The sequence below is a fragment of the Sylvia atricapilla genome, chromosome 10 (genome assembly GCF_009819655.1).
Source record: "Sylvia atricapilla isolate bSylAtr1 chromosome 10, bSylAtr1.pri, whole genome shotgun sequence".
NCBI classification, from domain to species: domain Eukaryota; kingdom Metazoa; phylum Chordata; class Aves; order Passeriformes; family Sylviidae; genus Sylvia; species Sylvia atricapilla.
In genome coordinates this window covers 21,194,639-21,218,731 of record NC_089149.1, presented here as the reverse complement: position 1 = coordinate 21,218,731, position 24,093 = coordinate 21,194,639, and the positions used below count along the sequence as shown (strand labels likewise).

The following is a 24,093-nucleotide window of genomic DNA, read 5'->3' as shown; positions in this document are numbered from 1 at the left end:
TCAAGAGATGAGCAGAGAAAATTTTACACCTCTGATGATCATTTAAAAAAAAAAAAAAAATCATTCTGTGGCTATAATTGACAGTGTTATGAAAAAAGCTCAGGGCTCAGAAATGGCCAAAAGTAAAAATAAGGCCAAAATTATTACAAAGAGCAAACAAAATATCCCTGTGTCACTGCTTCATTCTGCACCAGAGCAGCCCAACAGATTATGGCCAATTTGCATGAGAAAGATAGAGAGGGGGCAGAATAATCCAGACTGACAGAATCACAGCCCCTCCCAGACCTGAGCTCAGCAGAGTCAACCTCAACCAGCAGATGGAAGGCCTGGCACAAACGAGGCATCTCTTCACAAAAACAGGCCAAGCTAGAAACTCCCCACCAGATACTATGGACATGGATACAGAATATCTGAGTAATTTTCAAATGTGGCTAGAAGAATTCATGTAAGCAAAGTCTTCTGGAAATTACTAACTACAAAGATGCTGCTTTGGTTTTGGAAATCCTTCAGATGTAAGTGGGAGCCAGGAGAACCCAGTCACCACGGGTCTATTTTAACTCTGCACTGGTATGTAGCAGTGAGACTGTCTGATACCTAATGCATATTATGATTATGGATCTATAGTTGGTCCACACGGTTTTTGGACCAGCAGCAAGGCCAACAAGATACTACAGGACATCTTAAAGAACACCACACATACACACATAGATACAGAGAACTGTACTTGTAAAGCTTCCCTGTTTTTATATTCTTTTTATATTCTTTCCTCAGCTACAGTAAAAGAAGCTGCATGAAACAAAAGGACTGACCCAACTCAGGTGCTGTTGTTGGGGTTTTTTGTATGAAAATCTCACTTCATACAGGTTCAATGAATTACACACACTCAAGGAAATATTTTAGGGCTTATGCTTATCTATTTCACAGACATTACAGTCCACAAGATTGATACCACCTACCCAACTACTCACCTGCCATGGCAGCCTCAGCTAGCACCTTCAGAACCTCTTTTTCCATCTCAGGACTGTTACAGATTTCTTCCCAGGTTCCTTTAAATCCTTTTTTTCGGGCTAGTTCTGCGAGCTCCTTTTGATTTGGCACAACAAATCCAATGACATAAGAATGGAAACTGAGAAGCACAATGTACTTTAGTATGAATTTTGCAAAGTAAACAACTCCTCAAAAATAACACTTCAGCTTGGGGGGGGTTACACTTCACACAGAGATATTGCTCTTAACAGCTGGCCTTTGTTCACCTGATAATCTTCCTGAAGTAGTACACAAGTTACCTCTGCCTGCTTAAAAATACGTAGAAAGAGAAGCTACTTACCTTACAGTAACTGGATTGCTTCAAGGTGTGCTGTCCATATGCATATTCCACTGTGTCTCATGCCCAAAGCTTTGGGAAGCAGTACCCACACGATGTCACTGCCCTGCCTCTCCTCATGTTCTGCAGCCCGGAATGGAGACTGGTGTGCGGCTTCCCTACCTCAGTTTCCTCTCAACTGCAGAATCCAGTTACTGTAGAGGAGTAGAGGACTGCAGTGAAGAGGGGTTGGAGAGCAGGTTGTGGAATGAGCATATGCACAACACATCTCAAAGGATGCCCGCTTCTGTAAGGGAAGTGACTTCTCTTTCTCTTTCAAGTGATTGTCCATACACTCACTCTACTGTTGGCACTCTTTGTCCACTCCTGACATGCCCAGAGCACAGGAAGCTGTGATCTCAAAGTCCTTGGGCTCTAAAGCACAATTCACTCTGAAACAGGTATTCAAAGTTTTTCACCGGGGGTAAAGTTTAGGTAAAATGCGCACAGACCCTCACACAGCAGCTTGACACATTCTAACAAAGCAGATTAGAGCCAGAGTTGAAAGTGATCTCAGAAGAGCTCCTGATCAATGCACCTGCCCTGAAGCAGGGTCAGATACATCTAACAGATGTTTGTCTACATCTTGCTTAAACATCAGCAAGCACTAATGCCAACACTTCATCACTTGTAGCATGGAAAAGCTGGTGCTGATAGCAAACTCCTGACTCTTCCTCTTTGCAGTTTACCTCAGAATAGTCAGATGTCCCTGTCTTTTCCACAGAAGCTATTTATTCATTCACAGATTTTCCTTGTCACCTGTTTAGTCTTGCTTTTTTTTTTTTCCTTAGGTTGATTTAGACATATTAGCAGTGCCCTTTCCTCCTAATTCATGCCATCACAGGTCTCCGCCCAGACACTGCCAGTTTTTTGTTGGTCTCTTTCCACGAGGTCCCTGTCTTCAGATGTGCAACATGTGGAACTCAAGACTCTTTAATACTTGTTATAGCAAAAAGAATCACTGTGCATTTTGTAGGCAGTACATCTGATTATGACCTTCACCTTCTTATAACAGCATGGGACTTGTGGACTCATGTCAGCTTCTACAGAATTGCTATCAACTGGTAGTTCTCACCCTTAACTTCTGCAGTTTATTTAGCTGTAAGTGTAATTTACAACTTCTCTCTTTGAACTTACTGCTATTTTCAAGCAAATCTCCACCCAGTCAAGCTTGCTCTGAATTCTCATCCTATCCTCCACTGTGGCTTTGGTTCCCTCCCATCTTAACTATCTACAGATTTATTAAATCTTTTCAACTCTTACCAGACAGATCATTAATATAAAATATGGAAACTTAGCCCTAGCATACAGATTACTGTAGCTACATCCTTTAAGGTTTTCAAGGTAGTTTTAAGACACTACCTCTAAATATGTTTTTGGTTACTGCACCCTGCAATTTTCTCCTTTTTTACTTGGATGAAACATTATGGACATCTGACAGGAGCTGAGAAGACTGCATCAGAGTCCATTACAAACACAGACTTCCCTGCAGCAGCATCCCCAGCTTTGCCTGCCAGCTCAAAACCATTCTCATTTTTCTCTTCCTGAGAATGCATTACAAGATGATTTCAGGTTAGCCTCACTATCACTACTGCTTGCATCTCACCTCATGCCTTTGCCTCTGCCCTGTTTTCCCCCAGCACACTCATGCTGAACTCTGCACTGAACCCTTGTAACTTTGCTCCCTACTTCTGGAGGCACCTGGGACACAAAGGACTCTGACACTTTCATCCCAGGTTCCTGTAGTCTTTTGACATGGCCCAAGATCACATCCAGTAATATCCTGAGCCGTATCACCAGTGTCTCCAGGGATAAACAGCATGTAGAAGTAATCAGCTCTCTGGGTAAGCATCAAACTTCCTGTTCATCTAAAATTCAGCCCCTTGAGTAGAAGTGTACTTGTTCTGGACAAACAGGTTCATACAGCTGTTTTTTTTCTTGGAAAGAACACCTTGCAGCTCACAGTTCCTGATACATGTCATTTTTCATTCTGTGCTACGAAGTTAAATCTTCACTTGTTGCAGTTCAAATGCAAAAGCACTGTTTTGTCTTGAGAGGTATCCTGAAGGTACATCTTCCCTCTTGATGCTCCTTATGCTGACCTTTTGTATTTGGTAGCTTTGTCTTGGAAGTGATTTTCAGTGGAAATTTTCAGACTCTGGTCCTCAAGACCTCCTTAGTCATCTCTTCCATGACGAAAGATTTTGCCAAAATGCCTGTCCTACACAAGGCAACCTCATGCCCTTGCTGTGCTTGATTTTCTACTCATGTACGGCTCTCAGATCTATGGTCAGAAACATATTTAGTGGCACTACATATAGATACCACTGTTTCCATTCTCTGAAGTCTGGTCCTTATCTCCTTGAGATTACTGAGGACTCCCTCAGGTTTTTTGCTATGTTTGCTCATTCCTCAGGTAACTGAGGTACTCAAGGAGTACCTGAGGTGATGCTTGAAACCTACTTAATGTGTCTTGGATGGGTGAAGTGTTGATAAAGCAGTAGGAGTCTCCCCTGACAGAGCTCTCATCACAACTCCTTTCAGCAAATGTTTTTATTCCTTATCTCATTTAATTTGTCTGAAGTCAATACAGCTTTTGAAGTAGCAATATCATACAAACAATTCTGATTCCCTATTACCATGTTCAGAAGAACTTTGCAGCCTGAAATCTAAGTTCAAATCACATATTAAACCCATTTATAAGTCTGCCCTCCTTGTCCTTTAACATGTGGGAGACAGAACAGCTCCAAATAAAGGATTCCTCCTGCATATGAGATCACCCAGGCAAAGTATAAGGAGTGAGAGGATCTAAGAAAGGCCACAGGCACTGTCACAAAACCTCTCTGAGCTCAGACTGCTGAGATGAGCACATGCCCACAATGAAATGTGCATATGGACAATCATTCAGGGACTCTATTACATGGCTACTCAGGCCACATTACACATAACAGTATTAAGTACAGCAGCAACAGAAAAACCAATCTGGAAAGTCTTGTCTTGTTTATCCTTGGTCTGAACTCTTGTTTGTAAATTACCTTTAAAAATTGCTCATAGGTTTTCCTGTTTTTAAGTAACAGACATGACATGGCCTATCAGAGTCAAGTGTCTGGCTGGCAAGTGCATTTTAGCTTCCAATGTTATGCTGACCTGGCAAAACTAATACAAAAATTTGGTAGCATGAGTCCAATAGTGAACTGCAATCCTGGAAGAGAAGAAATCACATATAGGAAGTTCTTTCTTCACAGATTACAGAATATGCTTGGAACAGTTGCAACTTCAGGCTGTCAAAGCCAGCAAACATGAGACTCACTCACTGAGTCCAAACCACAAATAAAGCTTAAAAGAATAGCAATTTTCTCAGCAGTGGCAGGCCCAGTGCATGCCAGCCTACTGATCCAAAACTGCAGTTACAGAATGACTACACAAATCCCCCCAAAATTACAGAGAACCAGGTGAACAAACCAAAAGGTAATTGTTTCATTTATTACTGCTGAGCAATTCTCTGGTATGCTTATCCTGGCTTCTTTCAAAGTAAAGTGGGGCTTTTTGGGCCATACTGAGAACCAGAATATTTCTGATCATTCAGAAGCTCCAAATATCAGTGTCAAATGTCAACAAGAAACAAAGACCACCTGAAGTATATTTATCCATGTAAGAGCTAAGAAACTCTAGAAATAGAAACTTAAAACACATTTGAGCCCTTATCGCCTCATTTATTAGCACATAGATAAAGCAAATAGAAATGATAATTTATTGTCATTTATTGTGTGTTTGCACAGTGTTTAGAATATGTTTTTTCTCAAGCTTCAAGGTGGTGTACTGCAGAGGTAAAGAAAAGTAACTTTAATTCACAAGCCAGCTACTGGGCCCTTGGTGGTTTTTTCCCCCCACCTTCCTCTGAAGTATCACAGTACTTCCTCTGAAGGACTAATCACAACTAAACACAGCAAGGAACAAGGTGTCCCAGGGCTTCTGAAGGTAACAATCTTCAAAGTGCTTGAGTGATGCCTGTAATTAATGCAAAAGAGCTCAGCTGCCTTTCAGACTGGGGAAGGGGGAATGTAAGACTCGTTGGTATTCTCCAATAAGTGAGAAAGGAAAAATAGAAACGGACTTCAGATCTTTTTGTTTTGATAGAGAGTTATTCCACTGTATTATAAGTAAAATAATTTTTTTAGTTGATCAAAAAAATTCAACACATTGAGTGGCAAAAAATTTTGCTTATGGCTTCAAGAGGATAAAGAACAGAGCAGTAATGAAGTATTAGCTGCTCTTACCTGCTTGCATATGCACAAATATTATCCACCAGTGGGAGATTCTTCAGAGCCGCCTCTACTTTGCCAAGAGAAACATATTCTCCTGCCTGCAGTTTTACAAGGTCCTTTTTGCGGTCTATTGAGAAAAAAGGCATAAAGTGTTAATTACAGAAGAGAAAACTTTTAAACACTGATTTTAAATTTTTCTGAAATGCATATTTAAATACCCAAACTGACTCATGTTTGGTGAATGTACAAGAAATCTTTAATGTCAGGGTTCCAGAGTGCATTTTACCAGTCTGTCTTCCCCAACAAAATGAGGGACATTACAATTCCATGCATTTTCTGCCTTCAGAACAGCATTTCCTATATGACAGCACCATCATGTGCATGGAAGACAAGCAGGACTGTGGAAAAGCCACTGTTAGCCAGGAGCACACATTTTGTGCTGTCTGCCCCAAACCCATACGGCAGGATATGCACCATTTGGTGACATTATGTTATTTATTTCAGGCTAAATCCATATCTAAAGAGCAAATGTTGCCTTTTACTTGAAAAGCAACAATAGGAACTAAAAATTATGTTCAAATTACTTGAGGTTATTCTACATAACCTAAGAAATTATACAATATAAGGCAGCTTATCTACTCAATTAGCTTATATTTAACTCTCTAATTACTACCCAGTCCCACTGACCAAGGGAGTCAACATTAAGATTGTTTCAAAATGAACCAAAAATCAGCTTCTAAAAGACCCAACCAAGTTTACATTAACATTTCAGAACTTCACTGGAATACATGGAAAGGCTTTAGATTGTATGACAAGATATGGAGGCTTTCCTCATTACTATATTTCACAGCCATGAAAAATGCATATGTATATGAGTATCTATACATACACATGTTCACCAGGATTTATTAACTCACCAATAATTTTTAGACATCCATCATGATGAAACTCTCCAATGTCTCCAGTATGGAGCCACCTCTGCCCATTCTCATCAACAGTGAAATCTTTTCTGGTTCGTGCTTCATTTTTGTAGTAGCCCACAGTCACATTCTGCCCTCCAATAAGGATCTCACCTCTAGGATATGGTTTATCAGTGTTGTAATATCCACCTAAAAGGATGGGGAGTTTTATTAAGTAGATGAAAATAAAAATATGTTCCAATGCAAAAATTTGTGCCATTCTTCTGGCAGTAGTAAGTAATGTGCTTTACCAGTTTGACACAGTCTCAAATAAAAGCAAATAATTTTGTCTCATAGTTTAGAAAAGAAAAAAAAATCCACAAGGTTTTGCATTATACCAAAACACACTTAAGTGTTATGTGTTTCTACTCTACAGTGCATAAAAGCTTACAGTGAAAGGAAATACCCAAATGCATTTCAAAATTTATTGTATGTGTTTTATAAAGTATCCATTAAGCCTCTATTCTACATGCCAATTTTTAATGACTTTAAGGATAATATTATGAAGATTATTTTAAAATAATTTCTTAATGGCAACTGAAGGAATCGTGCATACTACCTAGTCAAAACGTCATTTGCACTGATAGCTTCTGTCTGGATATTTCCCTGTTCTGAAACTACTGCAAAATTTATTTTACCTTTCTTCTCCCCAAGAACAAACTTTTATAGGCAAAAGCAGCATTTAAAATACAAACAGCCAAGAAACAGTCTTCCAGTTACTGCTACTGAGCAAAGCGCAACAGAAAAACACAGTTCTTACAAATGCACTGCAATTTAACCATAAGCAGGAATTCTCACCTTCTTCCCAGTTCAATAACTTGATTTCACAACAGACCAAAGGTGCTCCCACTCTTCCTGTAGTGTAGTCCCAAACTAGAATTTAAACAAGTGCATTTTCAGAAAAACAAAAACCAGCATTGGTTAGAAAAAAAAATCTTTTGTTGTCATGCATCCTCAGTGAAAATGAACTATTTGCTTCTGAACTTTAATTCACAGAACTAAACGTCCAAGAAAACCCAACAGTTTTATCAAGAGAATACAGATGAAATTCTTATCCTACCAAGGGAGTAGATGGCTGTATTAACAGATACTCTCACTTACTAAAAGGCAACTGAAACCACTAGGTTCAGTTATATGAAATTAAAATCCAGTCCAGGAAGATTTTAATTCCTGACATCTCAATATACTCAACAAAATTTGAAAAAAAAAATAAATAAAAATTATTCAGTTCATGTGGCAAGTATAACAATACCAAGATCCCATTCATGCTAGAATGGGCTGCTCTACCACAAACACGAGAACATTCATTTTACATGCAGGTCACCTGCTTTAGCACAATGCTTCCAGATCAGCACTGCCACTGCTTAACACATTTTTGGGAACACCTGATTCCAGGACTCCCTGACGACATTTGGTGGCCCCACCAAAGGAATGAGTGGGCAGGGCTGAGACCCACAGGGCAGAGTGTGGGTGGTGGTGCCAGGGGGATAGGGTGCTGCCCACCTTCAGTGATGGTGCCAGCGCCGTGGACTCTGTGATTCCACAGCCCTGCCACCCACCTTCAGTGATGGTGCCAGCCCCAGCAGACTCAGTGATTCCTTAGCCCTGCCACCCACCTTCAGTGATGGTGCCAGCGCCATGGACGGTGATTCCACAGCCCTGCCACCCACCTTCAGTGATGGTGCCAGCCCCAGCAGACTCTGTGATTCCACAGCCCTGCCACCCACCTTCAGTGATGGTGCCAGCCCCAGCAGACTCAGTGATTCCTTAGCCCTGCCACCCACCTTCAGTGATGGTGCCAGCCCCATGGACTGTGATTCCACAGCCCTGCCACCCACCTTCAGTGATGGTGCCAGCCCCAGCAGACTCGGTGATTCCACAGCCCTGCCACCCACCTTCAGTGATGGTGCCAGCCCCATGGACTGTGATTCCACAGCCCTGCCACCCACCTTCAGTGATGGTGCCAGCCCCAGCAGACTCGGTGAGGCCGTAGCCCTGCCCCACGGGGCAGCAGAAGCAGATGTTCATGAAGCGCTGTGTGGCCGCCGACAGCGGGGCGCCGCCGCACAGCAGGATGCGGATCTTCCCGCCCAGCAGCATCCGCACCTTGCGGAAGATAAGGCTGAAATGCAAAGGGAAAAGGACGTTTTGGTGTGGGAAAACAAAGCAGGAGAGCATTCAGCTTTGGAGCTGAACTGAAAATTTCCACCCTCTTCAAATACACTTTTATGACATCCAAGGAAAACCTCGAAGGAGCACATAGAAATCCATGCCACAAGCTTCAAAGATTGTTTCTGTGTTCTAGTTTGAAGATGGTTTGAAAACACAGATTTAATGAGGGAGTAAAGTTCCATGATTTTCTCCTAAAAATACTTTAAGTTGTATAAATTTTGCATAATACATATTATAAATACATTATCCTTTACTCTCACAGAAGCCCAGAGTGAGACTCAATGATCCTGTGGGTTCTTTCCAATTTGAGGTATACCATGGCCCCCTTCTGTGAAAATGTGGAGTCTACAGTTTTCTGTAGGAATAAACTTCTCATCTTACCCAAAAATTGTATAAATCTATTATTAAATTTCTGATGAAAAGGCAAGAAATGCAAATTGTCCATCAGTTTCAAGTTAAACTACACTCACTTCAATTGTATCACTAAGTATTTAAAGCCATTACACAAAATCCTGATTTGTTGTTTCAATTTACACTCAAGTACAGATTTGTTCATGTTCAAAGTGTCAACGATAAAATGAAGAAAAGCACAAAAACACCAGATACTGCTCCCGTGGTAAGATCTTGATTTTTTGGTGCCATCAAAAATGAAGTTAACGTTACCTGTCGCAGAGTGGGGTAGTGTAACCTTTGGAAATCTGTTCCATTTTGTAGTTGTAGGCCAATATAAATAGATTCCGCTGGAAACTGGTCATTTCATTCACCTTATTCATGACATTTTTGTAGATTCGATCCATAATTTCCTAATTATGTAAAAAGATGAAATTTAACTCAAAGAAACAGAAATCCTGAATTCAGTACAGCAAAAAGAAAACACAATCTAGAAATTCAACTGAGATTCAGGGGACAACCCACTCCCAGGTTCCTGCCTCTTCCCTTGCTAAGAGACAGCAAGATGATCATGGAAAGGAGGAAAGCAAAATCTGGGCAGGAGCAGCACTTAACCCCCCACTGCCTGCTGCCAACTCTCTTTATTCCACTCCTTCACTGTAACAAACAAGAAATTACTAATTAAAATGGAAATCAAATCTTTACCTTGAAAAATTTTGATCTTCATATCGTGACTGTTTATCCTCAACATACAAGTAAGTACCAAAAATAAGTACAAATAAGTACCAGTATTATTTGAAGGCAGCTTAACATCAAAGATTCTACCTTTTATATTTAAATGGTCATGGTATTAATTTTGTTGCTAAAAATCGACTTATAAATTATATTTAAAAAAAGGTTTCAAATATTATTCATCTTTTAGTTACTTACCGGAACAGCTGCCATTAGAGTTGGCTTAAGTGTAGTAACATCCCCTTTGCTTCCTTTCTTTATTTTAGAAGACTAAAGTGAAGAACAAATTTACTAGCAGACACATTCAAGATCTTGAACATCAGAAACAAAATTTGTACTATTTTAAAGGAAATATTACAAAGATCTGACAAAAGTAGGGGTTTTTATTAATTTCTTTGGTGGTTTTTTTTTACTGTAAGGACTTACATATTCAACATACCTGGTCAGCCAGTGTCTGAGGGGAAGAGTAACCGATGCGGCACCCGTGAGACAGACACACGAGCTCAGCACTCAGCTCCAGAACATGGGCAAGGGGGAGGTACCCAATATAAATGTCTTTTTCCCTGCAAAGAATTTTTAAAAGATAGGCTTATGCTGTATCACTAGAGTCCTCAGATGCATCATTAAGTGCAATTTATGCAAAGTCTACTGCAGAAATGGAGAAAGTAGAAAATGCCTTTGGAGCTTGAGAGCATATTTGAAATCACGTGGGTTTTGATTTAAAGAGTTACATAATATGTACTGTAGGTTTCAGATATGGAGAAAGGGTAATGGTTACTCTGGTTACTCTCAGTGGATCAGATCAAAAACTGTACCAAGCCACAAGATTTAAACATTAACCAAGGGAGGCACTGCTTAGGGAGGCTTTCACCCACTCTGGTGCAAGGTGGCCTCACAGGTTTGTGTGTCCAGGTCTTGCCCACATACCAAAGAGGAGAGAACAAAGAGTACATGAAGTAGTTATGTCATTTAGTACAGTGCTGGAAGATGCTCACATGTCAGTGCACAGTATGATGTGTCACAGCCATAGCAATATAAAAGAGTTCGTATTTTACACATTAATTAATCTAAAATTAAATCTAAACTACGTGACTTCTTTATTTGCTGGTAAGTAACAGTTGGTACACACCCCAGATTTGGGATCCTCTCAGCCATTCCAGTTATCCCAGCAATTATGTTGCAATGGGAGATCATAACTCCTTTGGGAATTCCCGTGGATCCACTTGTGTACATGATCACTGCAATATCCGAGGGCACAGGTCTGGACGGCTGCTTGTTTCCTGCAAGGTGTTACAAAATAGGGTGTGAGATGTGTGCAGAGCCTCCCAGGCTGGGAGATCTGACACACTGACACATTTCAGCAGTCACTGCAACACAGCACCACAGGATTCTAGCTATACATTCTGCTTTTGCTTAAAAATACTGTGGTCAAGCTTAAGTGCCTTCACAAAGAGTAGGAACTTTGCATTAGCTGAGCAATACGTTGACTGATTGTCCTCATCTATCACAACAACAGCTTTCCTATTATTTTTCCCCTACTCCTGCAGTGGGGAAAAAAACAGGCAGAGTTTTGGCTTGTCCAAAGCACCACTGAGCATCCCTGCCTCAGGAAGGTTCCCTGCCCTGGCTCCACGCTGCCACAGGGTCCATCCCTTCTGTGCCAAGCTCCTGCCTCCTGTGCTCCCTGGCAGGGAACAACACACTGCCTCCTTTGCAACACCTGCAGCAAAGCACTGCTGAGCCAACCTGAGGCATAATCTCCATAAATATTTAAAAGAAATTCAACAGCTTTAATTGGATTAAAGTGCTTTTTAAATACTTGCGCTGAGTGCAAGAAAATACAAAAACTACTGGGCTTACTCAGAGGAAACTGCATCACACACAGTGCATGTGGCACAGTGCACGCATTGAATGAGAAGCATGAAAGCAACATTTAATCATTTTCCACTCACTGAATCCTGTCAATCCTGCACAACGAAATACTCAGAGGAAAAAAACCATAAGCAATAGCTCATCTACTTAATATTAATTGGACATGCTTGACCATAAACAATTCATGATAGCATTTCACAGTTTATGAATGGTTAGCTTGACAAAGATAATGTTCCCTTATTGTAGTGCAGAGTATGTGATATTTAAAAGATTTTTTTACATAGCACATAGACTAAAAATTTTCAGACAGTTACTGAATTACAGCCAAAGTTTTTCTGCTGGTATTGTAATGAACTGTTTTAGTAGTACATAAAATTGGTATATCAAATTGGGAACAGCATCTTCTAAAGAAATTGAGAAGTTTGGAGCAAATCTGCCATTCCCCCGAACATCAAAATCAGATGGATTGACCAACCCCCTACTCCTAAAATACAATCAAACATTCCTGTGCCTGCAGTAGTTAAGAGATTCTGGAAACACAAAGGCTAAGAAAAAAAGAAAGTAACTACTGAATATATTGAAGTCTTAATATACTAGGATGGGCAGCTCTTCAGAGCCAAGAATAAAAAAATCATTAAGATTAAAATTAAAATAAGTTCTAGAATTCTGAATTATAGTTGTGGAAATGTTACATAGACCAGAAGTAGATTTCAATGAATTTACACAGATTGATGCTTTCAGAAGTGTAAGAAGCGACCAGGTTCTACCAGATTCAAATGACTATGCTACATTTTGCTATTGGTGAATTTTACAAAACTCAATGGCAACGAATCACTGATTTCTTTTGTTATAAAACAGACCATTATTTTCCTTTTGTGCCCTAAATAACCTGGTTTTAATATGTCTGATTGTAAAAATGCTAAGTTTCTATCCTGAATTAGTTGCTTGTCCTAAAAAGTATCCTTCAACCTGCAACACTTGATTGTGGAGTCAGTTTTTACTCTGTTGAAAAACAAAACAAACTTACACCCACAACCAAAACAAAACAAAACAAAATCACACAGTTTTATTTAAAGGAAAAGGAGATAAGAAAAGGTTAAATCTGCATAATTTTGAAATCTGCAGTTTCTCCAGTGGGGTGAAATCAGGGCACCAACAGAGACGGTGTGAACAGGAAGAACCCACCAGTGTCTGCCTTGGCCCCCATGGCTTGCACAGATGCCATTGTGTGAACAATGACACCCTTGGGGAACTCTGACCACGTCGTGGGTTTGCCATCCACTGTAATTATGTGTCGCAGCAGTGGAACTTGAGAAACAATTTCCTGTGGAAATGGAAAATGGGTTCAGAAATTAAAAATTAGTTTTATGCCAAGAAGTAAAAAAAACAACCAAAAAAACCACAACAAAAACCTCCATGCTATCTGCTGTATTCTTTTTTAAAAGCATTAATATAGAACATCCCAGAGTTTTAAAGGATAAACCTGCAAAGCTCAAATAGCTGCAAAGCTTGAAGCTTTCCAATTTTAAGTCCAAAACTTCTCCAGCCATTTACCGATTTGTATTGTATTTCATGAGAACCCCATAAATAAGACTGCAATGATTTGTAGACATAATTGACTTTCTCTTCCCATAGAACACAGAGAAACTGGTGATACTGAGCTCACAATAATTCTTAGGTTGCTCCTTGGTTATCATGCTATTTAAAATAAGCAACAGCTAGCAAAAATACTGAAAATTACTAGTTAAGCTTTTCAAGCAAAACATGAGTTCTAAGGCATTTACCAGTGTTATCATGGAAGAAGAGAAGACCATCACCTATAGAAGAGCAAATACATTCTCTCTCTGCAAGCTGAAATAAATGTGTATGGCATAAATACCGTCACTGTAGTAACTTCTTTTTAGAGTTTGGGAAATTCTCATTCAAAATTCCACAACAGCACAGTTTTTCATTAAAACAATTGCCTTATCTGAAAGGTTCAGTTTCCCCAAAACACACAATGATGAAATTCATGCAGATTAGTTGTTCCACTTGGGTATTTTATCAGGGTCAGTAAGCCAAAGAAGTTCTTTGACTGTTCTAATGTCTAGTGAGCTTTTTCTCCCCCTGCATGGAAAAACAGCTCTAACTCTTAAAACACCCATCTTTAGATGTAAAAACCATTCTCTGCTGGGAAAACATCTGATAATAAGCCAGGAGCATGATTACAGTTAGCTCTTTATACATTTTTCTGTTCTTCCCATTGTTACATTTATAGCCACTAAATCCACCCAGAAACCACAGCTTCTTGTAAAGGTGTTTTTCCAGGCAGCACTCCAGCTCTGTGATACTGCAAATTGCTCATTCTCCAGTCACTGAGCAGCCTAAAACCCACTGAAAGCAAACTACCACTTTCTGTACATGAAGACAGATACATAAATTTTCTTCCATAAGTGTCTGCCTTATGGAAAGGCAATAAATCATTGTTCTGTACAATGGAACCAGGCCATTTAACACTGGTGAACAGACACACTGGAAAGAGAGACAAAGAATAGTTTTCTGACCTTCAATTTTGTTTGCATCAATTCTTTACTAGTAATGATGGTGGTCACCTCTGTTTCATTCAGCCCATGAACTATTGCTGGGCCTCCCAGCGTGGCGTACAGAGTAACAACTGAAACACAAAACAGAGGAAATGGTCAGTCTCTGGGTTACTTTTTTTTACTGGTTATTTTCAAGTAGAGCTTACAAAAAAAAAATAAAAAAAAACAGAACTGAGATTAATCTCTGCCAGCTTAGGCAACACAGTAAAAATATTTGCCGACTCAAAGATGGCACAGTTTTGTATTTAAAAAGCCTCTTAACATCAGAATTTAAATACAGTGTGATTTTAAGTTACTCCCAGAAGCAATAAAGAACAACCATTCTCTATGTGACAGTTTACTCTTTTCCAAGGTCCCAAACACATCACCTAATGCAATTCTCCCGGATCTACCCTCATACTTTCATTGCTTTTACCATCTGAGAAGTAGTCAAACCTTCTCAGTTTAATCACTACGTAACATTCCTCTTGCCCACAGGAAAGAAACAGCTTTCACTCATGTGACTTCTCTTTCCAGATGTCACATACTCTGTTATTAACCTTTTACAAATGACTGCTAATAACAAATTATTACAGCATGACAATACATGTCAACAGCAGAGAATTCCCACACTCAGGAATAAACTTGTGCCTATTCTGTTCTGCCATCTATTTAAAATAATGTAATAAAGGTTTAATCATTGCAGTCATTAGAACCAAACTGACATTATGAGAATCATACAGAACAGCAAGAAAGAAAATATTTAGAAAATTGACTCTACGAAAAATTGTTTCCTGTTTGTAAGATCAGCTCATTAGTGTGTTAAATAATAATTTCATGTTAACACCTTTAAAATAATATCCAATTTCCTGCCATTTTCAATGGAACTGAACAAGAAGAGATCAGAAGAGAATAGGGAAGAAAAGGGCAGCTAAAATTGAAGAGAAGTACTACAAAAAAACCACCAAAAAACAAACCCCTGTTTTCCAGGCAGAACACTAAACAGGAACATACCAAAAAAGCTCTGAGATGAATCAACTCAATCAATAATTACAACATCCTTGCTGGGAGATTTGTCACATCAGGTATCTGAGTAACTTCTGCTTTTTAGTCTGTATACAGCTGAACATTTAAAGAACATAATTATGTAAATAAGACCACTGTACATTAGGACTGTAATCACTGCAGCAAAAATAAAAATTAAAATTACGTGAAGTTCTGTTGTATCCTAAGATTTTTATTTTAATATTTTAAATCCAAGGAGTTAACCCAAAAACAACTCAAAAGCAGTTTTCTTACACAAAAAAAGTAAATAGTTGACCTCTACTTATTTTTTTCTTGTTAAAACAGTCCATCATAGTTCAGAACTGTTGCAGGGCAAATGCACATGCACTGTGTTTTCTTTAATTTGGTGGGAGCAAAGTCCAGAAGAGTGCCTCTCCTCGTTCCCACGAGCTCTCTCTCCTTACTGCAGTGACCCCTGTTATATAAACACGTAGCAGAAATTCAGCTGCCCCGAGCCAACAAGCAGGACCCAGCTGACAACACCGCCCAGAAGGCAGAGCATCATCTCGGGAATAACCGCGGAGATACTTAATTACTCATCCGCAAATAACGACATTAAGACACTCAGAGCTGTATGACAGAGCCAAAGAGAAGGACAGACCATTTGTATGATGGTGCACTGATGTCATGGAGAGAGCAAAACTGAGCAATGACTCTCCTCTCTGAAATTCTCCCTTCTCCACACTGGCACCTAAAACTTTTCCAGGCAAATCTGAAAGTTTTGATAATTTTTTTCTCTCCTCATTCTCTTGAAAACATACTGAAAAGGGATTATTTTGTATTCACTTTTATACATGCAATAGCATAACAGAGTCTTTGTTATCTAACCAAAGGCTTGACAAAAGGAAAACCTCCAACACTAATTGAGGCATCCCCTTTAAATTTGCCAGCTCATATAAAAAGACAAACCCTTGACCTAAAGAAACAAATAGAACTTTTCCAATTTATTTCAAGGTGACTGGAATGTTAAACTGAGTATCTCAGCATCCACAGTACATCAAGAATAAAAAGCAAAATGTACCTTTAATGGCTTCAGCCAAATTTAATTCTGACAAAACCACTTCTGCTCAAGCATGATTGAAAAATGAAACCATACCTCTCCTATTCTACCATTTGGCTATGCACTCACTCTTGTGTTTTATCTGCCTACCCTGGTGAAGAGCTGTTCACACACAAGAGGTACTTAGGAAGAAAACCCATTTTCATGTTAGTACTACTACTTTTGTTTCTGAACCAGCAATCCCACCCTACCCCCTGCAAATACAAGACTGAGAGAACTCCAGAAAAAGTCACACTCAAAATCAAGCAAGTACTTCAAATCATAAAAATCACTTGTTTGTGCAAGTAATCTATAACAAACATCACTTTCCTCATTTTAATTCTGTAGTGCAAAAGACATTCTCTCCAACACTATGTAGGAAGCAGAAGAACCTACTCTGCTGCCATCAGTTCTGGGCCCACTCCAGCAGACTGAACACATTTCACATTTGGGAAGAATGTCCCAACACCCCCACAGCAATTAACTGGTATCAAACCTGCACACTGAAAAATGCTAACATAAGCCATTTAGGAATGTCTTGCCACAACTGCTTTCACATCATCTGAATCTTCCAATTTGTCCTGCAAGCTGCCTGTAAACACTGCATGGCTGTCTCCTCATCTGCCAGCACAAGTCAGCCAAGTTCACAGAAGATGACACAGCTTAGATGCTGAACACCACGTCAGAGTGTGTGCTGAGGCACGTCGCAGTAAGGGGATTTAAAGCACTAATCCACCACATGCAAAAACACACATTCCATTCTGCTCAACATCCAGCCCCTAGCTCAGGCTTTCCCCCCTCAAATTACAATTCTCCCTAGGATTTGGAAATGTGCTTCAGTTCCAAAGTAAAAAAATTGATACAAGCCTTTGCATTTTACTCCCAGGAGAGCCACTAGGAATCTGACAGATCCCAAAAGTGATAAAAGGGAACTGGCACAGAGACATGTAGTTTAAAAGCAGCAGAGGCATCTTATCTGCAAATAGTCTGTGCAGTTCTCTGCCCTGGTAGGCAGGCCAGCAGTATTTATTCACTGAAGAACCAACCAAAACCATCACCAATTTAGGAGGGAAGGCACCTGGAAAGATGTCCTGCTCACGCCATCCACTGCAGCAGAGTGCTCAGAGCCACGGACACTCTGAGCTTTATGGATCTCCAAGGATGAAGATTTCACAACTGTTCTTTGTTCCTGTTCTCATACAGAACCACCCTCACAACAAAGACACTTGCCCTAATATTTAATCAGATTTTCCCACCATTGAGCTTGTGACTGTGGCCTGCAGTGGTGTCAGAGGACATCTTTGTGAGCAGAGCTAGCTCTATCTCCTCTGCATGCTCCCACCAGGTAATGTCAGACAGCAACAAGAGCTGAACTCACTCCTGTTAACGCTGCACAGACCCCTCTCTGTCAGCCTCTCCTCGGATGCCACATTCTCCAACCCCTCCAGCACCTTGGCAGCCCTCCAGTGGACTTGCTCCAGGATGGCAGCACCTTTTTCCTAATAGGAAGGCCCAGTGCAGACACAGTAGTCCAGATGTGGTCCTACCAGTGTCCAAAAGGAGGAGAGGGATGATTTCCCTGGACCTACCCACTACACTCATGCTATCACCATCCAGGATGCTGCTGGCCTCCACCATGAGAAGGTGCTGCAAAATCCTGAGTGACCCATGGCCCACCAGAACCCTCAGGTCCTTCCCTGCAAAGCTGCTCTCTCCAGCTCTCCCCCAGCCTATACTGGTGCACGAGGTGCATTCCAGCATGCACAGAGGAAATTTCAAATGTCTTTACTGAATTCCACAAAGGAATTCCATGAGGTTCCAAACAACCCACTTTTCCAGCTGACAGGCTCCTCTGCAGCCCCACCCTGGAGTGTACTGGCTGCTGCCCCCAGCATGTCACCAGCTGAGACCTCCTGTGTCTGCACCCTGTCCCATCTTCATTCAGGTCTTCAGTAAATTGACCAATAAATGCAAAATAACCAGAGACAGGAGCAAAAACTTCAGTAAATGAAAACTGCTACACACTCATCAATATATTGCTTCTCAAACTGAAACAGACTCATGCTCAGAGGAAAGAGGGACCATTTAAATATAAATCTTACTAGACTTGCTTCCAAAACCTGAAAAAAAATAATAATTGATACGACATCTTCAGCACATCTAGGTAGGAAATCAGGAATTTCTGCACATCTGGCTTTTGCCCACCTCTTATTGAAGGAGGGCAAATGAGGCACAGGAGGGAAAAGGTCCAAAGTCTGCGAGGAACAGCAGTTTTCTTGCCCTGAGGGACAAGCTGTGTCCTCCTGAGAACACCACAGAACCCAGCCAGGCTGGGCTTGGTTAGGTGAAGGACACATTAATGAGCAATGATGAAACACACATTTCAACAATGATAGCACACTGAGACCAGCACTCAGTACATTCCTGAGCAAGAAAAATAGGCCTAACCAAAATCAAAATTGAAGAACTGACAAAATATCCAGATAAAACAAAACTTGCAGGCACAGATGAAGGTTTGACGTCAACTCCTGAAACTGAGTCAACGAATTCATGTGTGATTTTTGTTTGTTTGTTTTCAGAAACCTGGGAATCTGTACTGATTCAAGATGAAAAGGAAATAAACCTCTCACAAATTCATTGAGCAAACTATACTTACCAGAACCATTCTCCCCATCTGCCAACAGATACAGGTTTCTCCATTCACCAAACCAAAAGGCTACAAAGCGCACAGTTTCTACCGTATGCAGTATTTTTTAATTTGAAAACTTTATAAAGTTTTTAAATTAAAAAAATCTAGATAAAGGTTTTTAGTACATAAAGCAAACTTTTATATATAATAAAATCTAGATAAAGTTTTCTTAGTACATAAAACAAAGCAAGAAAGAGTTTTGTTTTCAGATTGTGAGCTCAAAAGCCATAAAAACTGCAGGGAAGACAGGTACTCACGCTGGTAGTTGCACATAAAGCAGGCCTGGGCTGCAATCATCCACTCAGCTCTGGTCTCACAGAAGATGGCAATGTTAGTCTTTGGCTGCTGACCCAAGACTGCTAAGCCATTGCCAAAATTAACAGCTTTAATGTATACGTCTTCATAAGAAAGCCAGGTGTACTTGCCAAGGATGACCTAGTAAGACCAATAAAATCAATTTAGAAAATGAAAATCCTTAACACATGTCCTACTACATCTTCACCCATGTGTAGACTCCATAGATGTTTGAGTAACATGTGCCTGAATTGTAACAGCAGTTTACTCAAGATAAAGATGATACTTTTTCTTGCCAAGGGCTACAGGGCCTGTCGAAGTTCCAACACAAATACCATATCCCAATGAATTATCTCCACCCATGTTACCACTTCAGTTTTTATTTCCACAGAAGGGAAAGCAGATGATTCCCACCATCTTTTCAGAAGCCCTCTGAAAGACTGTGTTTGGTTATCTGGCCCCCACATACCTCTACTTTTTAAGAAGGTTTGGTTTAGGAAAAGGATGAAAAGCACTAGATAGCACAGTACATACTCTGTATTTGCTTTCTTGGATATTTGGCCTACAATTCTACACAAGCATGACCCTCAGATGTTCATTTGAAAAAAAAAAATTTAAAAAGGGAAGCTGGAATCCAGAAAGCAGTATATCCATGGGGCCTCAGTCAGAAATTGTGAAATCCCTTTCCCTCTGTTCTGAAACAAATGTCAAGGGGATGAGTAGTAATAATTTTACCCTTTTTTACTGTTAAACAAAAGTGGGACAGAAAACAGGATAGGAAATTACTGGCAAACCTTAGCTCTGAGAAGTCATGCAGAATATGTTATGCAATCTCACTTTTCCATATGGGAAAGCTGGTGCACAGTAAAACTGGATTTCAATTTACAGGTCACTACCCAGATTTCTGTGTGCACTTGCACCATGCAGAACTACCTCCTTACTGAGTGACAGGGTATTTCTTTGAGACCAACCTAGAAATTTCCATATGTAGACAAGTATGAAGATGCTTCAGACTGAAAACCCATACTTTAAATTATTATATCCTACCCCTCTATTTATAGAAGCACACTGACAATTTTGAAAAACAATTTTTAATCAAGTATTTCGGACATGTTCCTTACAAAGCATTAGTAATAAATGCAAGCAAACAATAAAAAAACCTAGAAATGCTAGAACTAGAAAAGCTTCTTCATTTTTTTTCCATATTTCATTCTTCAATGTGAACTAAATTTTAAACTTTAGGTTGTCAAATCTAACAACTTTTTAACATGTAACTACATTTCTAATGAGTCCATATTTCCACATCCACTTCTTTAATAAAACATTTTTTTAAAATCTCTCTTAAACTCTAATAGAAAAATAAAATCTAGTCGATTTCCCTTGTCAAGACACTTTTTCCAAACTGCTCAAGTTAATTAGTTGTAACAATGAATTATTCCTACTACAACTTCACTGTATATTGCTCATTAACCTACTTCTTTAGCAGGACAAACAGGTACATGTGCAGCTGCTTGGAAATTTCACAAATGTCTTTATGGAAAACATCTTTTAACAAGCCCAAAACACACCATTTGTCAACAACAGCAATATATAGCAATTCCACCAGAAAACACAGATTTCTCACACACATATCAGCTCAGGGTTTCCTGAAGCTCTGTTTCAGTGGCAAATGGGCTGTTTCAAGCCCCAAAACCTCTCTGGAGCAAAAAGATCAGGCTGAAATGGCAGCATGTGGGGCAGGGGCTCACCCCTGGCTGCTGCTCACTGCCAGGGGAGACCTGGGAGTCCCTTTTTGTTTCAATACACCAAAATATTTCTGGTGTGGAAAACTCCCACTGCTTCCAAAAAAAATATTGCACCTCTTCCTGTCCATCCAAATTTCGGTAATTTGGAATCTAAATTCCAATTTGGGGTATTTTTTTCCCCAAAGGCAGTATTTTTGGCAGATGTGGAAGCTCTTGACAAGCTCATCAGTTGCAAACAATTTATAGCAGTGACTTGGGCAACACCCTTTCTCCCATTATACTCTGCCTACAGTGTAGCCCCAGGAAAACTGCTCACAAATAATTAGGCCAAGAAATACAAGCAGATTCTTGTTACTGTTTCTGGTAAGCTTGGCAATCCATAACAGGTTTTAGTATTTTCCACTACTCTGTAACTCACTGAACTGGGGAAAATAAATCATTAAATGGCCAAAAATTAATCTCTCCAAATAATACTCGCGATTCTGCTTTTTTCCCCTTTTTTGTTCTCTTAAGTAATTCATCCTCATTGCTTAAGCAAGACTGATACGTACTGAAAGACCACCTCATGGGTGCTTTCTTTCCTTAAAAAGAAAAAAAACCTTTTTAAGGACACATAGCACTGTCGGCTGTAGCTATTAACATAAAAATACATTTCTGAAGAATGGGTGAGATCGGGTGAGAACAAGATCTTTTTCAATGCAGCAATTCTGAGTTTTACTTTCCTACTGCCTTCCATGTATTCAAATTCCAATGTTCTTTCCCCATGCCCTATGTTTCTTCTCTATTCCATCCCTATGACATTTATATTATATATACATTAGTGAAAAACAGCTATGCATATACACATAATACTACACTGCCTCTAAGTCCCTTTCTCCTGCATTTCTCTATCAGCTTCCTCTGCAGGACACAGAGCAGGTTATGGTTTCTCTCATACTGCCTATGTTGGAATATGTCCCCAAATCCATCTCCCTTCTTGGCCTTGCCCTCGGTAGCTTCTGCCACCATTTTTCAATGCACAGTGCAGGAAAGCCAAGGAGCTGCTGGAGAGAGTCCAGTAGATGCCACAGAGATGATGAGGGGTCTGGAGCATCTCTCTTATGAGGAGAGATTGTGGGAGCTGGTTCAGCCTGGAGAAGGCTGAGGAAATCTCATTAATGCATACAAATATCTCAAAGGGGTGCCACGAGGATGGTGCCAGGCTCTTCTCAGTAGTGTCCAGTGATGGGACAAGGAGCAATGGCCATGAACTAAAACATAAGAAATTCCACTTCAACAGGAGGGAGAACTTCTTTACATTGAGGGTGGAGAGCACTGGAACAGCTGCCCAGGGAAGGTGTGGAGTCTCCCTCTCTGGAGACATCCCAAACCCACCTGGACACGCTCCTGTGTCACCTGCTCTGGGTGACCCTGCCTGGGCAGCAGGTAGGACTGGATGACCTCCAGAGGTCCCTTCCCACCCCTAACAATTCTGTAATTTTGCTTCTGCTGCAAACAGGTGATAAGACTGGCATTAGGTGCCACAATCCTTTAAACACTCACACACATTTAACTTAACGACCTTCAGAGGCTACTTCTGCCTGATAACTAATGGAAAGAAAGTCACTGTCCCAGAGTTGGCAGAAGGGCCCAAGCAGTGAGTTAGACCCAGACTGAGCACCCAGCAGGGACTGCAGCTCTGGGCTTTTCCCTGGAATCACGGCATTCCATAGGAAAACGCTGCCCTCTCGTGCTCCAGCCTTAAACTGCAACACTGAATACTAGTATTAAATATCCAGACTCTATTCATATTTGGAAATTCAGAAAAGCAAAGACTAAACACAGCTAACATTTATTTGACTTGGATTTTAAAAGCGCATTACAATTTTTGATGCAAAGGTGTAATAAAATGTTCTTGATAAAGCTGGAGGCTCACATAGAGTCATTAGACCACCTGATCTCACCTTTCAAGGTCTTCTTAAAAGTACCTCCTAAAGTTTAAAGATCCTTGATTATGATTTGGAAACCAGTGATCATGAATTAAATACATTTTCCTGTAAAAATATACTAAAAATAATCAAAGGAGGTTATTTGAAATGTCCACTTTTGGCCTTTTTCATGTGAACACATGCATTGCAGCTGAATATATCCCAAAATCCCCACCCTAACATACCACTGACAAAGCAATCTATGTTTTTTAACATCATAAGTGACTCTCTTACTGCTCAATGACTTGGCATGGCAAGAATCTTCCTGAACCCTCACTTTAAGTTTCACTATCAGCAATAATGAGAAAAGCTCTGAATTCCCAAGTGCTTGCACACAAGCTTGCTGTTGCACCCAAATCTCTCAGGCTTCAGATGCATCACCTTCCCCAACAAAGCTGTGTTTTCTTCTCCCAATTACATCTCATTTATTATGTTCCCAGTAATTCTGTTCTTGGTTACCAACCCTTCTTAAAGCCCAGCAAGACAAACAACCAACCCCCCAAAACAAACAGACATCTCCCTAGAGAAATAAACCAATGAAAGAACATGCAGAGACACAGCCAAATCCACATACCAACAGAGATCAAAGCAAGCACCCGATGATATAACCTATAACTAAGACAACACAAAATAATGAAGCTCATCTTTTGGGCATCATAAAATTGCAGCTGTGGTTAAATTAAGTCCCCTTTCCAATTAATTACATCTTAATCTCAGAGGTATTTTCAACATTATTCTATCCTGATTTAAATACATGATCCATGAAATTAATACTAGGTATTCATGATATTGGAGAAGGTAATTGTAGAAGTACACTATAAAAGGAAATAGAACTAATCATGCATGAACTACTGTGAAATGCAACATGTGCATATGCCAGTATTTGTATTTTATTCACATCCATGAATTTCTGCTGCTTTGGAATCTACGTAGAAATAAATATATATTTTTGCAACAATACACTATCATAAAAATTCAAG

The 24,093-nt window shown here is 40.0% G+C and overlaps 1 protein-coding gene across 4 annotated transcripts in view; it reads right to left on the bottom strand.

Annotated features, from left to right (window-relative positions):
• ACSL3 (acyl-CoA synthetase long chain family member 3) overlaps positions 1 to 24,093 on the bottom strand; it is a 51,781-nt gene that overhangs the window by 5,275 nt on the left and 22,413 nt on the right. For 2 of the 4 annotated variants that reach the window (XM_066326252.1, XM_066326251.1), the window contains exons 4-15: positions 19,365 to 19,542; positions 14,297 to 14,406; positions 12,939 to 13,077; positions 11,011 to 11,161; positions 10,321 to 10,444; positions 10,080 to 10,151; positions 9,423 to 9,562; positions 8,537 to 8,709; positions 7,386 to 7,460; positions 6,546 to 6,737; positions 5,641 to 5,755; positions 969 to 1,126 (exon numbers count right to left, since the gene is read on the bottom strand). In XM_066326252.1, coding sequence (XP_066182349.1) covers positions 969 to 1,126; positions 5,641 to 5,755; positions 6,546 to 6,737; positions 7,386 to 7,460; positions 8,537 to 8,709; positions 9,423 to 9,562; positions 10,080 to 10,151; positions 10,321 to 10,444; positions 11,011 to 11,161; positions 12,939 to 13,077; positions 14,297 to 14,406; positions 19,365 to 19,542 — 1,627 coding nt within the window. Of the gene's footprint in view, positions 1 to 968; positions 1,127 to 1,327; positions 1,519 to 4,052; positions 5,372 to 5,640; positions 5,756 to 6,545; positions 6,738 to 7,385; positions 7,461 to 8,536; positions 8,710 to 9,422; positions 9,563 to 10,079; positions 10,152 to 10,320; positions 10,445 to 11,010; positions 11,162 to 12,938; positions 13,078 to 14,296; positions 14,407 to 19,364; positions 19,543 to 24,093 lie in introns of those variants that run through there. The other 2 variants (XR_010744384.1, XM_066326253.1) reach the window with 2 other exon arrangements.